Genomic DNA, 21,721 nt, shown 5'->3' with positions numbered 1-21,721 from the left:
CATTATCGCATCACATTCCAGCCCTAATCTCCATAGTTACCACTCTGGGTCCTTCATGGAGATGTCCACACACAGAATGCTCCCAATAACTCACTAGAAGATGGGAAGCCTCCCTATATAAGACACCATGACCTCGAGGGCCCCAGGGCAGGGACTGCTCACCTCTTTTGGAGTCAACAGCAGAAACAGCCTGAATGAGGAGGGGTGCATTGGACTCAGAGTACTCCACGAAGACAAGCAGAAGTTTCAGGGCCGTCTTCACCACCAGGCGGAACTGGAGAAAAGATAAAACCATCACACAGAAGCAGAGGCCACCCTGCCCACCCGAGCGCATTTTCCCCTCCACCTACAGCCAGCACTCAGCCATCAGTCAACCTGGAGCTCCTCAGAGATCACCCAGATTCCTTCACTAGCGCCTCATTCACCCCTCATTAGATACCTCAGCAGACATGTATTAGTGTCCCCCCACAACTGTGAAGATTAGGAAACTGAGGCAGAGCACACTGTCCATGATCACACAGTGATCAATGTGATCAATGGAAGCAGAAATTCAAATCCAGAGCATTTGGCCCCAGAATTCACATCCAGCTTCCAACAAGGAAGTCAGTGCATGCTGAATTGGGGACTTCATGTGATCCCAATGATGATAGTCATGGTTTTTATTTTTCCAATAAGGAAGAAGGCACAGCAGGTCAAACTACTTGTTCTAGGCCACGAGTGCCAACTTGAGCAAAATGGGACCTGAGCCACACCCCCAGCACTTAAATGCAGGCATACCAGGCTGCCTGGGGCCTTGGAACTCACAGACCCTGGATCCATGGCTCAGCATTTGTGAGGAGTTGCAACCAACTCAGAACCTTCCTTTCCCTTAGAACTTACTTTGGAGAGACCATGAGCAACTCACTCAGTGGAAGCTACCATGGCTTCCTGACTCCAGCTCCTTCAGTCCTGAGGGGTTCTGGCTCGTTTCCCACCTCCCAGTTGCTCCTCCCTCTCCCCCTCCCCCTCAAAACCTCCCTTCTCTATCCAGCTTCCTACCAAGAATCTCTTGAGCCGGGCAGTGGTGGCGCACGCCTTTAATCCCAGCACTCGGGAGGCAGAGCCAGGCGGATCTCTGTGAGTTCGAGACCAGCCTGGACTACCAAGTGAGTCCCAGGAGAGGCGCAAAGCTACACAGAGAAACCTTGTCTTGAAAAACCAAAAAAAAAAAAAAAAAAAAAAAGAATCTCTCCCTCAATAGCCATACACACACCTCCTGAAAACTGTTCAAATGATGCACCTCAGAACACCAAACCAACCTCGGGCTGTCCATCCTTTCCCAAGCTGCTTGCTGCCACTTTTAACCCCACAAGACTCTCCTAAATGGAGAGGCCAAGAACTACATTTGACTCAGAGTGGGTTTAGGGGTGTCTGCTAATGCACCGATCTATCAGTCAATGGTTCTTCATTTGCTCTGTACCACGAGGGAGACCCAGGGACCCCAGGAGGTGTGTGCTCACATCACAGTGACAGAGGACAGACTTGACAGAAAAGGGAGGAGACCCCAGCAGGCAACTGCATTGTACAGCTCAAAGGGTGATGGTCAATCATTGTCACCTTGATTTAGACTCACCTAGGAGACTAAGGAAAGCTTCTGGGTGTGTCTGTGAGGGAGTTGAAAAGAGAATTACCTTGTGGGGAAAGGACCCACCCTCAGTGTGGATAACACCATCCCATGGGGACTTGGGTGGAAGAAAGGATGGGAAAAGGAGAAAGCAAACTGAGTGTTAGCATTCCCTCTCTGCTTCCTGACCCAAGAAACTGACTCTTGCCCCGACTCTTGTCTGCCCAGTCCAAGAAGGTCCTAGCTGCCTTACTATGGATTGTATCTTCTTAAGCCAGGGGTCAAAAATCAATCCTCCTCCCCCCAAATTGTACCTGTTGGGTATTTACTTTGTCACAGCAACAAGAAAAAACTAGTAGAAGAGGGGACAGTTTAAAATCCCACCAGCCCCAAGTCCTTTCTCCAAGGCCATTCCACGCCTCTGTCCCCAGGCTCATTCTCTGCTGTGACACCTACCAGGTAAGTACCTGTCCTGTCCCTGGTCCCACTCTCTCTACCAGGTGACTGCTCCCTTGCTCCCCTTGAGACAGAAAAAAAAAAAAAAACCAAAACCCCAAAACAAACAAACACAAACCTTTCCTAAGAGTTCCTAACAGCCCATGGCTTCAATTCCCAGCAATTCCCTGTGGTCATTAATCTTACTGCTCAGCTTCACAGGACTTGCAATCCCTGCTGAAACAAATTTCTGGGCATGTCTGTGAGGGATTTTCTAGACTGGGTTAAGGGAGGTGGGAAGAGTCTCTCAGTATAGGCTATACCATTCCATGAGCTGGGATCCCAGACTCAACAAAAAGCAGAAAGTGAGCTGAGTGCACTCATCTCCCTCTGCTTCCTGGCTGGGGATGCCATGTGACCAGTCACCTAAAGCTCCTGCCTCCATCCCTGTCGTGATGGACCATATTCTAAAAATATGAGCCCAAACAAACCATTCCTTCCTAAGTCCATTTTATCCGAATATTTTGTTCCACCAACTAGAAAAGCAGCTCATGCACTCTCTAGCCCAATCTGACAGGAATTTAACTTTATCTCCACTACTCAGTTTAGTTATTCAGGGCCATGGTGGCCTGTGAGCTATCAAATCCAATGGTTTTCTTGGATTTCACTCAACCCTCAGTAGCGCACGCAACACAGGGTTGCTCTCTCCAGGAACAGGGCAGCTAGTCTCCCACCTGATGGCGACTCCCTCACTTCTTTCTTTGAGTGTCCAGTATGGCATTGGGAAGATCTAAGAGTTTCTGCCTGGGAGTTCATTCTTTCTCTTTCCACGCACTCTCTGGACAAGTCTATCCTATCCCTGGGTTTTACAATTCATCTAAGATCAGATGTTAAATGTCTGCTGCTTTCTAGGCCTGACCGAAATTCCGGTCCAGGCTGTCATAACGTTGACATCTCTCAGGAGCTATCCCACACCTCAGCTTCACTGTGGCTAAATCATCACTTGATTTTCATTCATTCTCACTGCATGTGACCTGCCACTACCAGCCTGGGCTGTTCTTGACGTGACCCCCACGACAGGCCCCATTTGAAGTCACCTGTAATGTTCTCACACTGCTCCAGAATCCAAGTGGGTTCGAGCTTCTCTCAAGTCATGCCCCATCCCTCTCCACCCAGGACCATGATGGTAGCCTCCAAGGTTTTTGTCTTATGCCGCTGACACACACTCTGAAAACTTCAGCTTACTGCCAATTTGGGGACTTTTCTTCAGCTCTTTTCTCTGCATGGAACCAGTCCTACAGGCCTGGTCTTCTCTTACACAGGCCTGGGAAATCCCACTTGTAGAAAAGGATCCCCTTGACAATTACCACCTCTCAGAGCCTTTCTCTTTGCGTCCTGCTCATGACTGAGCTAGCTCCAGAGGCACCTCCCATGTCCATGGGAAATTGAAGTGGGGACCCCCACAGACCCCCAAGCCCAGAAATGCTTGAGTGACATAAAATCGAATACTATTTACACATACCCACAACCATCCTCCCCACAACTGAGTACCTGAAGTCACCTCTAGCTTCTTTTTAGCACCATGGAGTGCAAATGCTGTATGAACAGCTGTTTCATGGCGTTGTTCAGGGAGCAGTGATGAGTAAAAGCATCTGCATGGTCAGCAAAGACACGGTTTAAAGCAGGATGTTTTAATCATGACTTGTGGTCTTTTCTACAAGGACCCCTACAGACATGGACACTGGACACACATTTGGCTGCTGTGCCTAAGAACACAAGCTACGCCTGCACAATTCCTCTGACACAGAAGCCACTGAACCACCACTACCTGTGAAGGTGGCCTATCTCCACTGAGCATCTCCTTCCAGCCCATCACAGTGGCATGGACCAGGGCACAGCCCCGAGCCAAGCTAAGGCCCTCCCCAATCAGGCGAAGGTCAAGAAGCCCCCAGGCTCCTCATCCTCTTTGTGTTACCACCACACAGGGAACTGAGTACTTTGGGGGGGCCTCCAAACACTTTAGGGGGTTCCTACCCCGTAACTCAGGTCCTGCTATCTCTCTGTTCCTTCCTGTCTAGGAAGAGGCTAAATTCCGCAGTATTTTCTCAACAAGACAAGGCTTTGGGGAGGGAGGGAGTAGCGGGCCAGAAGAATGAGCTGTGCTTTGTATGTTTAAAGCTGGAGAAATGTCTTCAAATAAACACAAACCCAGCAAGCCCAGGCTTGGCGGCTTCCCCCGGAGGTAGAACATCATTTTGTGGTTCCTGGAGAGAACCTGGCGGCCGCACAGTGCACTCCTGGGAGGCTGGTCTCAGCAGGGCCGACTCTGCCAGTCCCATAGAGCCCTTCTGAGCACCTGTGTGGCTATGGGACTTGACTTTCATGATCCCTGGCACCCAGAATCCCTAAACCATGGCTACTTCTGCTGGAGAGCTGCTTACCTACGTACGTCTTCCTTCTCGTGTCTTCCTCTCCTGTGCTGGAAGGCTCTGTTGAGGGCTTTTTGGGCACCATAATTGTATTTTTAAGAAATTCTTAAACATCATTTCTATATTTAGGGGTTCTGTGACTAGCTTCTACTTCGTTTATGTTTGGTGCTTTCAGAAGCTTTACTATGCCAATGAATAACAAGCACATTAGATAATTAAAGTGCTTTAGAGGCAAGAGCATTGGAACATCAATTTGGGGCAAATTCCTGATACTAATTGAAAGCATGTCGCAACTCATCTTCAGATGCATCCGGGGCTCCTACTCAGAAATTCCACATTAGCAGTGTTGTGAAGACTTGGAAGTAGGGAGGGGACATTACTTCTAAATAATGCTATACTATCCTTCACTTACCCGATAGTTACTCTCTTTGATGCCCTTCTGTATGGGAAATACAGCCACAACCCTCTAAAGTGTGAAGCAGCCAGCACAGGGACCATATATCCTGACCTCAAAGTCCAGCACACTGCCTTTGCCAAAGTTCTTTTTAAAAAAAAATAATTTATTTAACTTTATTTTATGTGCCTCGGTATGAAGGTGTCAGATCCCCTGGGACTGAAGTTACAGACAGTTGTGAGCTGCCATGTGGGTGCTAGGAATTGAGCCCAGGTCCTCCGGAAGAGCAGCCAGGGCTCTCCAGGCCCCAAAGTTCTTAAAAAATCTTTACTTGGTGCCAAAGAGCCAGCTCAGCAGTAAAGTGCTTTTGTAGAATGTACAAGGCCTTTGGTCTGATTCCCAAATTCACAAAATCCAAATGCATCTTAGACATATTCGTACATTTGCGTAGGAACTGCTGTTAAGAGTCCCAGCCCACATCCACTGGGAAGAGGCAAAAAAGGGAGGCAGTGGTTGAGCAGGGGCGGCAGGCTTAAGGTAGCTTGTAGTGGGTAGCTGTTCCAGCTTTGCCCCTGCAAGTACCACCCCCACTGAGGCTTCCTGTAGCTGTCACGCCTACGAGGTGGGGTGAGAGAGGAGCCCTTAAGACCCGAGATCCAGAGATGCCGGCTCTCTTGGTTCCCTGACCAGGAAACCAAGTAGGAAGGAGCGTCCCAAAAGAGGAGGGGGTGAGTAAGCTGCAGGAATGTCAGGGCATACACCACTGCATGGCTCAGACACGCCATTTCCTCAAAGTATCATTCTAACCTCAAACGTCCAATCCTCAGCTCCGACTGAAGCTCCTCCCTATCCTACTACGAACAGTTTCACTACAATGTGTCAAGCCCCTGGCAACCTGTCTGGCCATGAGAGAAAAATCAGGAAGAGCTGATCCAGTTCTCATGAAGCATGTGACACCATGGGATGGTCCAACAGTCATGAAGCAGACAGGCGACATGGCAATAAGGAGTCAGCCTCACTGGTTCCAAACCTAAGGGATTGAAGGGGAGGGGCATATCCCTTCAGGAGGTAAAGCTGGGTGGGGTAGACTGGCTGGCCGGGTTTGAGTCCTTTCCAAACCACACATCTTTGCTTCCACTTTCAACAATGTCAGGAGCCCCTTTGGATGCCCAGTACCCTTTGAGACTCTGGGGGTATAACACAGCCCTGGCCATGCCCAGTACCCTTTGAGACTCTGGGGTATAACACAGCCCTGGCCATGCCCAGTACCCTTTGAGACTCTGGGGGTATAACACAGCCCTGGCTGTGCTTCAAGGACATGGCCCATCAGCTACTTAGAGAGAACTCATACCACCCTTCCCCACACAGAGCGTCACCCACCTGAGGGGCACCGAGTATCCTCAGAGGGCAGTTCTAGCATATGGTGATATTTTATTTTGTACTAAAATGTTATTTGTATGTTAATAAAGTTGCCTAGGGGTCAGGGCTATTAGCAAGCCATAGGAAAGCTGAGCGGTGGTGGTGCATGCCTTTAATCCCAGCATTTGGTAGGCAGAGCTAGGTAGATCTCTGTGTGATCAGGGATACAGCCAGTATTGGATACATATGCCTTTAATCTCAATACCAACCATAGAAGACCTGGAGGTCTGTACAGACAGGCAGTGACGAGGCGGTCATGTGGTTGGGTTTACAACCAATGAGAAGGCAGAACCGAAAGTCTTTATAAAGACTTTAACACAGGAAGTAGGTCTCTTTCAGTAGGACCTCCTCAGGAGGAAGGGTAAGGTTTTAGCTCTTAGCTCTGACCTCTTGGCTTTCTTCTTTGCACTGGTTCTGTGTTTCTTATTTAATAAGACGGTTGGTTACATCTACACTAGCACTGCAGTGGCAGTCAGAGAAGCTCCGAGCTGGGAGCTGCTAGCCCAGCTCTTGTCTTCAGTGGAGGAGGAAAGCTCTGGGATGGCAGGAAGGCCCCTGCCACATCAATACCCCCATAGGCTCTAGGTTCTGCCTTTGGGCTCTCTTACCTATGTTTGATTTACAGTCTAAGAAATACAAGTATTCTATTTGAATCTTGTCCACTGTCACCAAGAAAATTATGAGGGTTTTTTGTTGTTGTTGCATGGTAAATATTAGGGCCTCTGTTCGGTGTAGAGGTGAGGACCAGAGCTGAACCTCCAACCCCCCTGCCCCCATCGGCTGGGGCTATAGGTGTACACCACCCCACTTGGGTCTTTTTATCATATGTTTTTTTGGAATTAAAATACAACTAAAATTTTTTCTCTCTTCCTTTTCCTCCCTCCAACCCCTCCCATGTGCCCCCTTGCTCTTTCTCAAATTCATTTTACTTTAATTGTTGTTACATTGTGTTTGTGTGTGTGTGTGTGTGTGTGTGTGCATGTGTGTGCATTTCTAATACATAAACACAACCTGCTCTGTCCGTGTAATGTTATTTGTATGGAAATGATTTCAGGGCTGACCACTTGGTACTGGATTACCAAATGCAGTGGTTGGGCGGTGGGGCGGCGGGGGGAGGGGGGTTTCTTCCCTGGGGAAGACTAGTCCATCTGCTTTCAATATTCTTTAGTAGCCTGCAGCTCTTTGTGAAGGGTTGAGGCCTCATGAAATAATTTCCCTCTTCCATGTTGGCATGTCTTGTAGTGTTCAGATCTTCTTTAGGCAGCCATGTAGCAGAGGAACGGAGTTTGCTGTCAGCTTTTATCTCCTAAAACAAGTCAGAGAAGCTACATCTATCAAGTCACACTCAGATTTATGTGGTACTGGGGCTCCAACTCAGAGCTTCACAGGTACTACAGGTACTGGGTAAGCACTCTGCCAACTGAGGCAAGCACTCTGCCAACTAAGCTACATGCCCAGCCCTGGAAAACAACGTCCTATGTTATTCTAAAACATAGAGCTAAGCAGGAATCTGCGATAGTCCCTTTGTATGAAGAGTGCAGAGGCCAGGGGCAGACAGCCACCGTACTTCCTGAAGATGAACACATTTGCAGGGTGGCTGGACTGAGCTCTGCTCTGCGGCACCCACTCTTTCGGAATCCATGCTCCTAGTCAGCAGAGAATAGGCTGCAAGGCCTTCATGAAAGCCAAAATGCCAGCTAAGTAACTAAGGACAGAGCATCCATATCCCACACATACTCTGGATTCCAATGTCATGCTCATTTCAGAGAGGATGGGGTGGGGAACAGTAACACCACTGTGCTTCACTAGGATTTGGTTTTCCTGTTCACTTACAGGGAGTGTCTAGGTTTTAGACAGAATGCAGTGACCAGAAGCCTAGGAAAGGAATACAAGGCAGTTTCTTAAGATGTTTAAACTGGAATGTCACACACAGTTCACTGTACTTAAGGAAACAGAAGAAATACAGTGAGCAAGTCAAATATGCTGCTCATTAAGTACAAATCCAAGTATTCCAAAAGCCTTCAAAGTGCTAGCTCCTCCCTTAAATCTCAATGACCATAAAAAGAAAACAAGTTCCCAACCTTAGGACTTACAAAAGGGTTTAGAAAACACGTGTAATTTTTGTTTCATTTCCCACTGACGTAGCATAGATGTGTGCTCTACAGACAGGTGCTGATCTTTTAAACTAGATTAAAAGCTGTAAAGCACCCTGATCTATAAAGCTTCACCATATTGTTTATACATTTATGTATACTCTAGAATAGTCTAGATATCAGAAAAAAAGTCAAACACACACTGGCTTGCTCGTGCCTGTTAAAACCAACACTAGAAGCTGAGGCAAGAGGGTCTCTGCTGAGTTTGAGGCTAGCATGGGCTACAGTCAGTTCCTCCAGATCAGCCTGGTCTGCAGAGTGAGAACCTGCCCCCCCACACACACAATTGAAGCCCCTTAGTTTTGCATCTTTAAAACTCATTACCTAACATTTTATTGTAATGTCATACTCTCAAGTTGAGACACCCTAAGCAAACAGCTCAAGTTGAGGCCCAAGATTCTTCATAATTAGTAAATAATTCAACAAAAGTCTTAGGCTCCAGCATCTTGCCCTTCTCAACTCTAACAGACTGTCCGCAACATGATGTGGGTAATTATCAGAAATAAAGCAGAGGCTCAAACACAATACCTCAAGCACAGAACTCTGGGCCTTGGCTCACAGGGATTCATGGGGAATAAAAATGATCAGGGTTGGCACATAAGCCAGGACAGGAAGTCACCTGCACCAAATCCCTATGCTCTGGCCTCAGAGAGTGACAGCTGCCTGTTTCTGATAGTGAAGTCTACAGAAAGGAAGCCAACTCTGAACAGTTAAGTAGCCCAGGGGGAAGCTGGGTAGCCCTTAAGACAATAATCAGTAAGAAATTCTGTACAGTATAAAACAGAGCAAGCTGTCCAACAATAGTGAAGATAAAAACAAAACAGAAAAGTTACAAATTACTGTGATTTATTTAGTTGGAGTTTATCTGGAGTTTTATTTAAATAGAGGTGTGCAAACATCAGAAAATATCCACTTTGCTAAATTTTCCAGAGAATACTCAGGGTCATTACAAAGAGACATTTGAGGGCCTGAGAGATGGCTCAGCATGTAAAGGTGCTTCCTACTCAACGTGATGGCCTGAGTTTGACCCCTCGTAACCACATGATGGAAGGAGAGAATTGACACATGCAAGTTGTTCTCTGACCTGCACACATGGGCCATGGTATGCACATACCCCCCCCACACACACGTTCACACACATAACAAATAAAATGTGAAAAAAAGAGAAAAGGGTCAATTAATAAAGTAACATTAATTCGCCCCTTTACTGTGGAGAAAGGGATACCAAAGCCTCGCATGAACATGCCAGTCAAGGGGCATCTTGTTACTGCTTGCAGAATGCAATATTGGTTGAAGGAAATCAACAAGCTTGGGTGCTTTTACAGGAAGCAGCATGCCCAGTTTGGGGTACAAAACCCCTACAATAACTTGTTACATGGCCAATTTCTAAATGAAACCAAAGGAAAACACAGGTCAGACAGATTCTTGCCCTTAGCCAGTGAAGAGCACCAACTTTCCTATTGGCTCAAAACACATGCTTTGTGGAAATAGGATAGATAATATTTCCCAAGTCAAAGAACTTTCTTCTACAAACAACTAGGCCTGGAGGCATGCCAGCAGACAGCAGGTAAGCCTGGCATGGTGAATGTGTTCTCAGGAGAGCTTGGTTGCCAGGAGTCTCCAAGAAGTGAGTACACAGGGTGCCAGGCAGACAGAGACAAAGCCCTGGGGGTGGGGGTGGGGGAGGCTAAGAGCATTAACAAATTGAGCCCAAGCATGCCGGGCTCCTCCTGGGATGGCTCCCAGAACTCCTGCCTCTGCTGTCCTTTGGTCCCTCTACCATCCTAGAAAAGGGAACATATTTGCCTTGGAGAAATCGAATGCTGGCTACTTGTGGTTTTGTATTCTTCCAAATGTGTTCCAGGTTCAAACCACCAGTTCCCACTCTTTCTCCCACGGCTAGAACGTGGTTGCTTTCTCCGGCCACAGGAGCAGAAGCATCAGTGTAGTGGGTAGCAGTGAAGGTGGACTGTGCAGAGCTCCGGAGAACACCGCTGGACTGCAATACACCTTCCCCAGACCCTGCGACCTACCTTTCACTTAATTTGTGAGTTACACCATTAAATAAATATCCTTTTAACTACGTGGAGTGGCCAAAATAATTTCTCCAATACATCAGAGTTCCAGTCCTGCTTCTATTTTCAACTGTCACAGGGAAAATACATCTGTGAATGACGAAGCAGCAAGGCTAGCTTAGAGAGAAGCTTCTTGGGGGTGGAGGAGACCCAAATATGTTCCCTGAAGCCACAGCATGGACTAAAAGAGTGATAATTTTGCCATTGGGGCCTCCTCTTCTGGCTGTCTTTCTGAGGCCTGGCCTCATCCTCAGGTCTCTCACTCTGGTATCTCCCAAAGGCAAGGGCTTATGAAACCTGATCTTAAAGTCCCCCTTCTCTCCCACATTGAGATTGGTTTCATCCTAGGGCATCTAAGAGACCAAATATGCAATGACACACGGTGAGGGTATGTGTGTGTGTGTGTGTGGGGGGGTGGTGACTCAGGTGGTAGTGTTTGAAGTGCAGGGATAAGGACCTGAGTTCAGTCTCCAGAATCTATGCAAATAAAGGGGAAGATGTAGCTTGTTTGTAATCCTAGTGCTGAAGAGGCAAGAGGATCCCTAAGGACCCACTGGCCAGCCGGTCTAGAATACTTGGTGGGGGACCCTGTCCAAAAAATACAAGGTGAACAGTGTCTAAAATATGAATGACACCAGGGATCTATCTCTGGCCTCCAAACACCAGATACACAGGTGCACCCACACGCACAAAGGAAATTATAAACATTGGAATTTGTACTTGGGGGTGCACAGGCAGAGGAGCCAGGGGTGAGCTCTACAGGGGACATGGGTTCTGTGGCCACTACCATCCTGCCAACAGCGCATGAGTACACCGGGGGAGTATGTGGAAAGGAGCTTTAGAAGCACTAACTAATGAAATGTTGACAAATGCCAAGTTCAAATGCAACTTCACTCACGAAACAGGTCTTAATGATATTAGAATATCTTCAAATATAGCGTCCAATCTGAGGCCACTTGACTGACAACATAAGAAACATGAAATGAACTCCAGTGAGTCACAGCTCAGTCATGCAAGAGACTATTATACAGACATCAAATAATTAATATTTTAAATATTACAGTGACACAGAAAATGTTTAGAGTATGTTTAGGACTTACTATATAAGAAAAAATCTAAGAAAAATGGAAAGAAAGGTTGCAAGGTTAATCATCATCATTAATTTTGGTAGCATTTCCAGATAGTATTTTTTGTTTGTTTGTTTTTACTTTTTAAAATTTCTAGTTTTATACAATGAGAACATTTTATTCTCATAATCACCGAAAAGCTTTAAATGTGTTAGTTTTTATAATGCTAACAAGATGTTTAGAACATCCATAAGCTCTTGTTTTTTTCTTCAATCTGTTGTCATTAGCTTCATTATGAAAATTAATATTAGCCCAACTTCTATTAATGGAACATGTATTAACTCAAGTCACTTGGAAGTAATAAACATAAGATCCAGATCCAGTACTGATTTAAGACAACAGGTACTATTCAAGGAACTGACTAATGTTCTGGTAACTTCTTTAGCTAGGCCATATAGAATTCAATGGCTGAGCAGATTTCGTGGTGTTAAATATGTTTACAGTGAGAGTTTTAATATATATATTTAAAAGTATATATCTAATTCTATTTAAATATATATTCAGATATTTTCCTACTTAGCCACAGAGGGTATCACTCTCAGATTGGCAGTAAGAAAATCTCCAAACTGAGGGCTGGGGAGATGGCTCAGCAGCCACGTGTTTGCCACATAAGCATAAGGACTGGAGTTTGGAGCCTCACACCTACGTACAGGCTGAATGGGCCTCATGGTCCATCTGTAATCCCAGGACGCAGGATGGAAAGAAGGGACATCCCCAAAGAAAGCTAGACTAACCACATCGGGGAGTTCTGGGTTCAAGTGGGAGACTGCCTCAAGAATACAAGGCAGGAAGCAATCAAGGAAGACACCCGGCATCATCCTTTCACCTACACACTCTTGCACGCCCACATATATGCATACACTCATGTGCAAAAATAAGGCACATAATCATTAAACTTGCCACTGATACTGAGCCTGCCACGGAACTGGGGGTGCAGAGGAGAGCAAGTGGCTTGAAATGCGGGGAGAGGGGCAATTTTCTTTACAGGGAGGAAAAGGTGTCTGCAAAGGCCTCGCTGAGAACAAGGGGGAGGAAGGTGGCGCCACCCTGCCAAGCAGCAGGAAATGCTCAGGTGTGATGGTTTCCATGAGTTCTTGAAAGCCAACTGTGGGCTGCCACCACAGCATGAAAGCCCTAGAAACTGCAGGCACAAAGGCCAGCTGTAAGCTGCTCTGTAGGAACCTGCCTTGCACTCCTGGGGCAAGTCAGGGGCAGGGCTAGGGCTGACAGAAGCCTCCCACAGTACAAAATCAGACGGAACAGCAACTACCAAAAAGAGGATGTGAGCAGATGGACTCCAAAAATGACATCCTACAGCTTCTGAACTCACCACTGGTCCCTGAAAAATATACTCCAGGAAATTTTTGGATGGATGCTTAAGGGAGAGAAGGGGGAGGTAAGGAGGGAGGGAGGGAGGGAGGGAGGAAGGGAGGAAGGGAGGGAGGGAGGGGAAAACATCAGGCCCAGTGGTCTCAATTGAGAACATCTCTAAATTAGGATATTGAGTGGGCTTCTGGGAAAAAGAGCTATTAACAAATGATGTAGGCCACAGGGCCAGGAACAGTGTTCCGACTTTTACACACTCGTGTCTACTCATCTTACAGACTATCTCCATTTATAGATGAAAAGGCAACCCATGCGAAGGATGCATTGGACCCCAAAGCCTTAGCACGTGCTGTGAGATGCAGTACATCCTGATTTCAGAAAGACCTTGAAAAGGCATTGGGAGCAACGAAGAGGAATAGATTGACGGTCAGCTAGGCAGCTCCCACTTACTTCACTGTGACCCTAAAACACCCCGACTAATCAGCGCCGTCATGCAGCTTGTGCTGGTGGATCCACACACTCTCTCCCCCCTCGGCATTCTGGTCTATAATAAAGAGGCATAGCTTACTAAATTTATGTTATATAAAACTGGCACTAACAGTTAAGATGATAAATGGCCAAGACAGAATTCCCAATTATCTTGAGGCTGGAACTGTGGTCTGATCAATGAGGAAAATTGCAATGCCTTGCATTTAGATACACAACCATCAGTCATGGACACGCAGAAAGAAGACCTGGCAGGCATGATGTATGAGAGAAAGCCAGGGAAGTTTAATGGACTGCCAGGCTCGTGTCAGCCAGCACCCGGGGCCTGCTGCTTAAAGGGCCCACTAAAGCAGAGATGAAATTTGTGGAAGAAAATGTTCTGTCCCAGGAGGCTCCTGTATACCTTCTACCAGTTGCAAAAAGAAGGTGGTGACCAGGTGACCAGTAGAATGAGGAAGTAGTTATCAGGTCCCCATGACATCTAGAGCAAAACACACACTGTTGCTTGGACAGACTTACAGGAGGACCATCTTTACGTTTTTAATTTTAAAATGTGGATGGATGTGCGTATTCATGTGTATATGACTATATGTGGAGTCAAGAGGACAGCTTCATATGCCACTACTCAGGAGCTACTCACCTTTATTTTTATTTTTTTTACTTACTTTGAAATGGGGTCTCTTATTGGCCTAAAACTAACCAAGTAGTCCAGGGTGGCTGTCCAGCTAGCCTGAAGGATCTCCCTGACTCTGCCTCCCCAGTGCTGGGATTACAAGCATACCACCACACACAACGCGGTTTGTTTGTTTGTTTTTTAATGTGGTCCCAGGAAGCAACCTCAGGTCCTTGTGCTTACACACAGCTCTGGAGTGACTGGGCTATGTGCATATGTATGTATATATGTAGATATCTATATATGTGTATATATCCCAGTCCTTGGCAGCTACCCTTAAATGCTCAGAGCACCTGCATAGGGATTCAGAGCGACTGACAAACAGCACACACGCAGTGTTTGGTAATGGTCTAGATGAAGATGCCTCTCCTGTAAGAAGGGCTTCCTACCAACTCCCGTGTCCCACTAGGGTTGAGCCACAACCCACTTCCTTTCTGTTTCTAGAAATATCAGGAATGTGACTCGTGATGTCAAGACCAACTTTAACATGACTCAGCATTCACCACAGCTAGGATTCCATAACTTTATGAACTAGGAACATTCTTCATGTCTCAGCCTACATGTGGGCCATTGGAGTAATCACATATCAGCGACACAATACCATGACTACAGGACCAAAGGGCAACTCAGTCTCATCTCCTGAGCAATCAGCACAGTTTCCTAATGCAGGGAGCACTGAGCACCTGGGAATCAATCACCTGCTCAGCTCTGCTTGGAGACATCCCTTCACTTCAAAAATATCCTTTCCAGACTTTACATCAACTTCCATGTTCCTGCCAGAGGCAGTATCTCACTCCAAGAGAGGACTCACGTTTTACTACAGCTTCAAGTTTTCGAAACCCAGAAAACTAGGCCTTGGGAACTGCTCCTCAGGATGTCTCCACATCTTTCTCACTTTGGCTGCAACCCTTCCCTAGGCCCCATCACTTCACTGTCCCCATCTCCCGTCTTCTCCCTCCTCTAACCCCATGTTCTACATGCCATGCGACTCCACTTGTGTTCACTCTATTGTCATAATGAAGTTTCCTAGAGAGAACATGAATATGAATGTGTGTGTATAAGAGAAAACAGTATAGCCAGGGCTCTTTTCATCCCTCCTCAAATTAGCTGGCAGGGGGTTATATAAGAGCAGGACAGCATGTCCATCTTCATACAGATGAAAAGGAAATCCACTGATGGCTACCAGCAGCCTAGCACACAGCTGGAAGAATGAGGTTCAGCGGGGCTGGCAGAAATAGAGAGCAGGGTGAGCAAAGGTAGACAGGAATACAGAAAGGGTGGTTTCCATGGCAACATCAAGACCATCCCTGGTAAGGAGATGAGGCTCTCCCCCAGGACCAGAATGAAAGACAGAGAGGCAAGCCAAGCTGTACAAACAGAATCAGCTTACCTTAATTAATTAGAATTCCACGTGCATGAAGAAAAAAGACCCACAGATCCTTAATAAGTCATTTCGGGGGCACCCACCTCTTACCTCTGACTGAGAAGTTTAGAGATGGGCCCATATAAACAGAAAGACTTTATTGAAAACATTTTGTGCTTTCTCTTTTAAAAGTCATTATTTGGCTGCAAATGCATCATTTTCTTCTTTGGAGTTTCAAATAACTACAAATGTGCATTGCATAATGACCCTCTGGCAGTCAGCAAATTCACATCTTGTTGCCTTTCATGGGAGGAAAATCCAGCGTTATGAAAACAGAACAACAGGAGTTTTTTTTTTCTAACCAGCACTTCCTTTATCAACATTGTGCCTGTATAAGGCAAAGGCAGCAGGCTGTCCAGGCAAACCTCTCAGGTTTAGAAGCCATGACTCTGTCAACAGAAAAGGCCAGAATACAGCTTCCCTGCCTTCCTCACCTGAGCTGAGGAAACCTGCAGTGGTTGCATTGTTTAATCTCTGTGCTGAGGACAGAACTGAGGCTTCCTTCTCTAAACCTAAGGGTCCTGGGTAGGGTGAGGCACTTATTCTTTCCAGCTCCTTCACTACCCAGATGCAAGAGAGGGAAGAGGTGTCGGCAGGTTGTGTAGAGAAAGGGGCATCTCAGGAGAAATGTGCTGGAAAAAAAAAACTTGCCAATGGCTGCTGGTTTTCTGTGTTCAGCTGCTGACCTGGAACTGAGTACACCCAGGAGCATGATTCAAGATCCTGTCTGACATCACAGTGAATGGAACACCAACATTCCCCTTTTTAGCAGCACCATGGGTCCCAAGGCACAAACTCACCAGACTCTATTTGCCCAGCCTCACAATGCCTGGAAGTCAACTAGCCCTGAAGACTGGCTCTTAGGGAAAATGAGAGGTGAAGACAATCCACATGTTCTAGGTGGTTTAATGCTAATGAAGCCAGTGGGTGGGGAATAGACAACTGGTCAACCCCAGACAGAGCCTGAGGAGGAACTATAGAACAAGAAAGGGCTTTGAGGCCTAGCCAGGGAAAGCATGATTCCTCTGCTGATTTCTTTCAAGCCTCTGTTTTATGATTCTCTGTGTTATTTTAAATGTAATGCAGATTTCCCCCTTGTTCTCCTTTTCTGATCATTTACCATGCAGAGTGACATCAAAGGAAAAATATCAACACAGGCTGCAGTGATGCCACAGGCCAGTGGCTAAGAGATGAGTTTGCTACCTCCTGCTTGTCCCATCTCTTTTTTTTCTTTTCCTTTGGGGTTTTGAACCAGGATTTTATACTATAATCTAGGCTGGTCTTGAACCTGCCATAATCCTTGCCTCACCCTTCCAAGCACAGATGTTTTAGATATGAGCCACCATGTCTTTTTTTCCCCGCCCCCATAGTTTCCAGTTCTTTCTAACCCTTGCTTTTCTCTGGAACTTTCTCCTCCCTTACTCTATTAGTGTTGCTATTGCAAAACACCCAAGACTAGGTGATTTTTTTTTTTTTTTAAAGAACAGAACTGTATTCTGTATAGGTTGACAGGCAGGGACACATGCCAGAGAGGGTCCGCCTCTCCACTTCCAAGACAGCAACTGGTCACTGCAGATACCAGAAGGAACATAGGTCTTCCCCTGACATAAAAGAAAAGCAGAGGAGAACAGGCCTACTCTCTCAGGCCATTGCTACAACAGCAATGATCCACTCCATGGCTTGAGCTCCTCACAAAAGGCCACACTTCCCCAAAGTGCTACATGAGCTCCCAGCATATGGGTTCAGGGAACACACTCAGGCCACGACACTCCCCTTTTTCCTGTGCTCATCCATGCTCCTCCCTGTCCCCACACCATCACATCAGTCTTGTCGGAACCACAACAGAGCTACAAAGATTTCTTAATCCAGTTGTAACATGTATTAAAGTCCCTTTAAAAAAAGGTCTCCCCCACCTCTCTAGCTTTTAAGGTCATGGACATCAACCAAAGAGCTGTGGAGGGACCTGCTTCCAGACAGACCTGTCAGCCAGGGAGGCCTCCAAGCAGATGCAAGGAAAACAGAAACCACCACCACAGGGGAGCAGATACAAATCTCCCTTCAGCCTAGCTAAGTCAACCTCATAGACCCAGCATACCACTCCACTTCCAAGACTCTTACACCAGCATCAAAATAGAGTTACTTCCATTTTCCATAGAAAATGCAGCCAAAAAGAGAGAGGAAGAAAAAGTTTTCAGTTGCCCAAGGGAAAATAGTTTTTCCACTATGAAATGGGAGAAGTTTGGTTCTTTTGTTTGTTTTTTTTTCTTTGTTTGTTTCTTTGTTTGTTTTCCTCATCACAACACTGGGAAAGGAAATCCAAGGGCCAGTATGGCACTGGGGGCTCTCTTGTCGGTATGTATGACTTCACATAGCAGAGGAATCCTACCAAATGAGATCACAAAATATAAGGGGTACATAGGTACTTTATCTATGGCATCATATTTTAATTAAACATTAGAAATCAAAAGTGCTGAAGGCATTTGATTACAGCTTAGGAGAAGAAAAACAAGAAGTACACTCAATCTTTATACGCTATCTGTGATTGACGTTGCTTGAAAACCTACAAAGGATTAATCATCATTTATACCAAGACAGGACTTGAGCAAAGCTGAATAAGATTGCTCTTTGCAAAAACATTTCAGAGAGGATTTAAACAAAAAGGCAATGATTTGCAAATTGAACAAGATGTTCCAAAAAAAAAAAAGTGTCTTACCTTTGACCCAACAAGAGTGTAAAGCCACTGGATGGTCTCACTGTGGTTGATGACTCCATTCATCCCATCCACATACAACATAATCTGCCCCAGTGCTGTAGGCAGGGAAAAGAAACAAAGAGATGTTATGGGTTTATACAGAAGGATAATCTTCAGTGATCAGGCAGTCAACTGAGATTTTCATCACATTAAGGGATCTGTCTATTGGGAACCAACTCCGAAGGTATGTGTGAAGATCTGAAATTGGCTGAATCTTTTAAAACTAAAAGCAGTGAGGGCTGTTCCTGGCACCAGGAGGGTATAACCAAGGCATAGAAATCAGTGATTGCTGGGTGTATGCATCTTGATGTGTAAACACATGCTTCTTCATTCTGATGTACACATTGTCCAAGACAAGACAAAGCTGTACATGAGATGGCATCTGAAACCAAGAGGGCACACAAAGTTTCCAAAAACAACCAGTGCCCCAGGCTGCGGTCAGCAGGTCCCATGTCTTTTAAAACCATCCTGTGTGAATGCAATTCTATTTCCTTATAGAAATGACACCACCACATTTAAGTGTTACTTGGAAGTTTCTTAAATTCAAAGATGATATGATGGAAAATGTCAGACTTGAAAAAATCATCTAGTGGCTAAACCTGGAGGCACAGACTTGTGATGCCAACTACTCTGGAAGCTGAGGCAGGAAGACCACAGGTTCAAGGCCAGGGTGTCCAACTTAGTGAGACTGTCTCAAAATTTTAAAATTTCAAAGAGGGCTGAGGTTGTAGCTCATTGATAGAGTGCTTACCTAGTGTGGACACAGTCCTGGGGAACCCCCAAAATAACCTTTCTTCGTTTAAGAAAACATAACCACTCTATTATCATTCTCCAAGAAGAAAGTGCAACATACTCTTTTCAAACATCTCCATTAATGTGGCAATATGTGTACCCTAAAAAAATTTGCCTGAAAATTGGAGAACAGAACAAGCCACTAAATTAGACATAGAGGTCAGGCAGTGGTGGCACACACCTTTAATCCGTCTGGATCTCTGTGAGTTCAAAGCCACCCTGAACTACTTGAGATTGACTAGGGGAGAAACAGAGCCAGGCAATGGTTGCATATACCTTTAACCCCAGTACTTGGAAGTCACATGCCTTCAATCCCAACACTAGAAAGGAATTAATACGGCTGGGTGGAAAAAGGTATATAAGGCGTGAGGAGACAGGAACTAAAGCTTTTCGGCTGGAGCCCTTTCAGTAGAGAACACTTTTGCCTGAGGACCCAGAGGCTTTCAAACAGGATTCATGGAGTTAGCGAGGTGAGATGTGGCAGTGGCTTGTTCCTTTGTCTCTCTGATCTTTCAGCATTTACCCCAATTTCTGGCTCTGGGATTTTTATTATAAGACTTATTAGATTTCGTGTTACACATTAACATCAAAATAATTTTGGCTAGAGACACTGCACAGATTGGTGGTGAATATCCAAATGAAGCGGGTTCCCTTAACTCGTGTCTACCATCCTAACCACCTTTCACCCATAAGCAGTTGACATGGCATCAATAGCTTTTAAATTGTATTTTTAGCAGAACATCTCACTTTGAAAATTGGAAATTACAGAAAAGTAAATAAAATAATCCCTAATCCCATAATTTAAGGATAATCATTTTAATGTATTGACACACTTTCTTCAATACAAAGTTTGCATGTAGGTTTTAGGAAATAATCTACATGAAATGGCACTGAATGAAAAAAGCACAACCCAAAATAGGGACAGTTCAGGAATCAAGGTAGACAAATGTGTATGTGATATCAAAAAATCCAGCATTACCCACAAACAAAGGAGCAAATGGACAAACAGACATTCTAAGGAAAGCTGCATCTGAATACATAAAGCTTTAAAAAAAGTATTTTGGGTACACTCAAAATGCAATAAACATTACATAATTGGTTCATATGCTAGCTAGTATCTAAACGCTGGAGATATTCTTATTAAAAGCAGGATTTAAAGAGGCAGGATGGCTGGTCTTCCAGGTGTCTATGCTAAGAGACTACATCTGCTTTACATATTTCTTCACACGGTTTGAAGAACCTGTCTTAATAATAGGCCTCTATATTAAATACACACACACACACACACACACACACACACACACAAGCAAGCAAAGCTGTTCCCCAAAGTGCCATTTCTATGACAAGTAAAACCTAACACCAGTCACAACCCAGCACACAGAGTAAGCCAAAGCCCCATCCTCCCCTGTAAAATGTTTCTGTTCAGAGAATTAAAAGGCAAGCATAAAACTTTAAGCCTCGCTTAATTTAGCAAGACAGTCCAATCTGCATTTATAAAAGAGGAATTTATTACAAGGTGCATGTAACTCAGTGGGAGGGGCCTTGCTTAGATCTGAACTTGGTCTGTGGCGTTGGGTGGGTGGAGGTGTTGGGGGGGGGGCGGGAGGAGGCAGGAGGGGGGAGGGGGCCACGGGGCAGGGAGTGGGGTGGGGGCTGACATAGGAACTGTTAGGACTGAGTGCATGGTCTCTTCTCTTTCTATATTTTCCCACTGTGCACATCATGATGCTTCTGCAATAGAAAAGCAAGCAATAAAGGTAAAAAACAAGGCAAATGAAATATGTAATGAAATATGTGACGGGTTTTGCAGCTTATGAACTTTTCATGTCTGTCACTTCCTCCTTCAGAAAGGCCAGTCCCGACTTCTGCACAGTCAGTCTAAGGCCACAGGGGGTGCTAACTGGACCCTACAGCCCTGGAAAAGTTCAGCCTGTGAGGCTCACCCTCCCCACCCCCACCCCTACAAGTCTGGAGCAATGGTTTCCACCCGAACTGCTCAGGGGCCTCTGGTAACTGGACAATAGATGTGAGAAGCTGAGCCGCTGCTACAGAAAGAGACAAGCAGATGAGGATTTAAAACCTGTTTGATTCCATCAGCTTCTCACACTGGAGGTGGAGCTTACCAGAATGTTCTGTTTAATGACTTGGCCTAACATCTGGTTAATCCAAAACCTGCCCTCTAAACAGATGCTTAAAATGCTGGAGCTTGCTTCCTGCAAAGCCCACTCTGGACACAAGATGGCACTAACAAGACTCGACTGAGCTGGTACTGCAAAAGCCACCAACAGCAAAGACTCACCAACAGAAGCCTGAGGATAGAACCACACAAGAAAAGAAGTAGATGTCATGGTAACACACCTGTGTCTGGGTCACAGAGCCAGGTGTTTTGGGGTTTTTTTGTGATTTGTGTTTTCAAATGCACAGAACAGAGGTCCCTTAGGGAACCTTCCTTGTTTTGCCACCGACGGGATTTAGTGATTTTTCTGTTTCCATATCTAAAACTGAGACAGTAGCGAGATGCCCTCTTTGCAGGGGCACTGGTAGGGACCAAGTTGGAATCCTGCCCAGACATCATTGCCGCTCAATGTGTTCCTACATCAGCCACGCCCTGGCTGGAAGTGCGTGGTGAACACC

The 21,721-nt window shown here is 45.7% G+C and overlaps 1 protein-coding gene across 12 annotated transcripts in view; it reads right to left on the bottom strand.

Annotated features, from left to right (window-relative positions):
* The window catches only part of Fhod3 (formin homology 2 domain containing 3), a 425,281-nt gene that overhangs the window by 150,906 nt on the left and 252,654 nt on the right, over positions 1–21,721 (bottom strand). For all 12 annotated transcript variants that reach the window (XM_076554837.1, XM_076554838.1, XM_076554839.1 and 9 more), the window contains 2 exons: positions 18,257–18,351; positions 163–274 (listed from right to left, as the gene is read on the bottom strand). In XM_076554837.1, the coding sequence (XP_076410952.1) occupies positions 163–274; positions 18,257–18,351 (207 nt within the window). The remainder of the gene's footprint in view (positions 1–162; positions 275–18,256; positions 18,352–21,721) is intronic.

The sequence above is a fragment of the Peromyscus maniculatus genome, chromosome 19, assembly GCF_049852395.1.
Source record: "Peromyscus maniculatus bairdii isolate BWxNUB_F1_BW_parent chromosome 19, HU_Pman_BW_mat_3.1, whole genome shotgun sequence".
NCBI lineage: Eukaryota > Metazoa > Chordata > Mammalia > Rodentia > Cricetidae > Peromyscus > Peromyscus maniculatus.
Note: the sequence above shows the minus strand (reverse complement) of the source record. Positions and strands in the feature narration are given on the sequence as shown.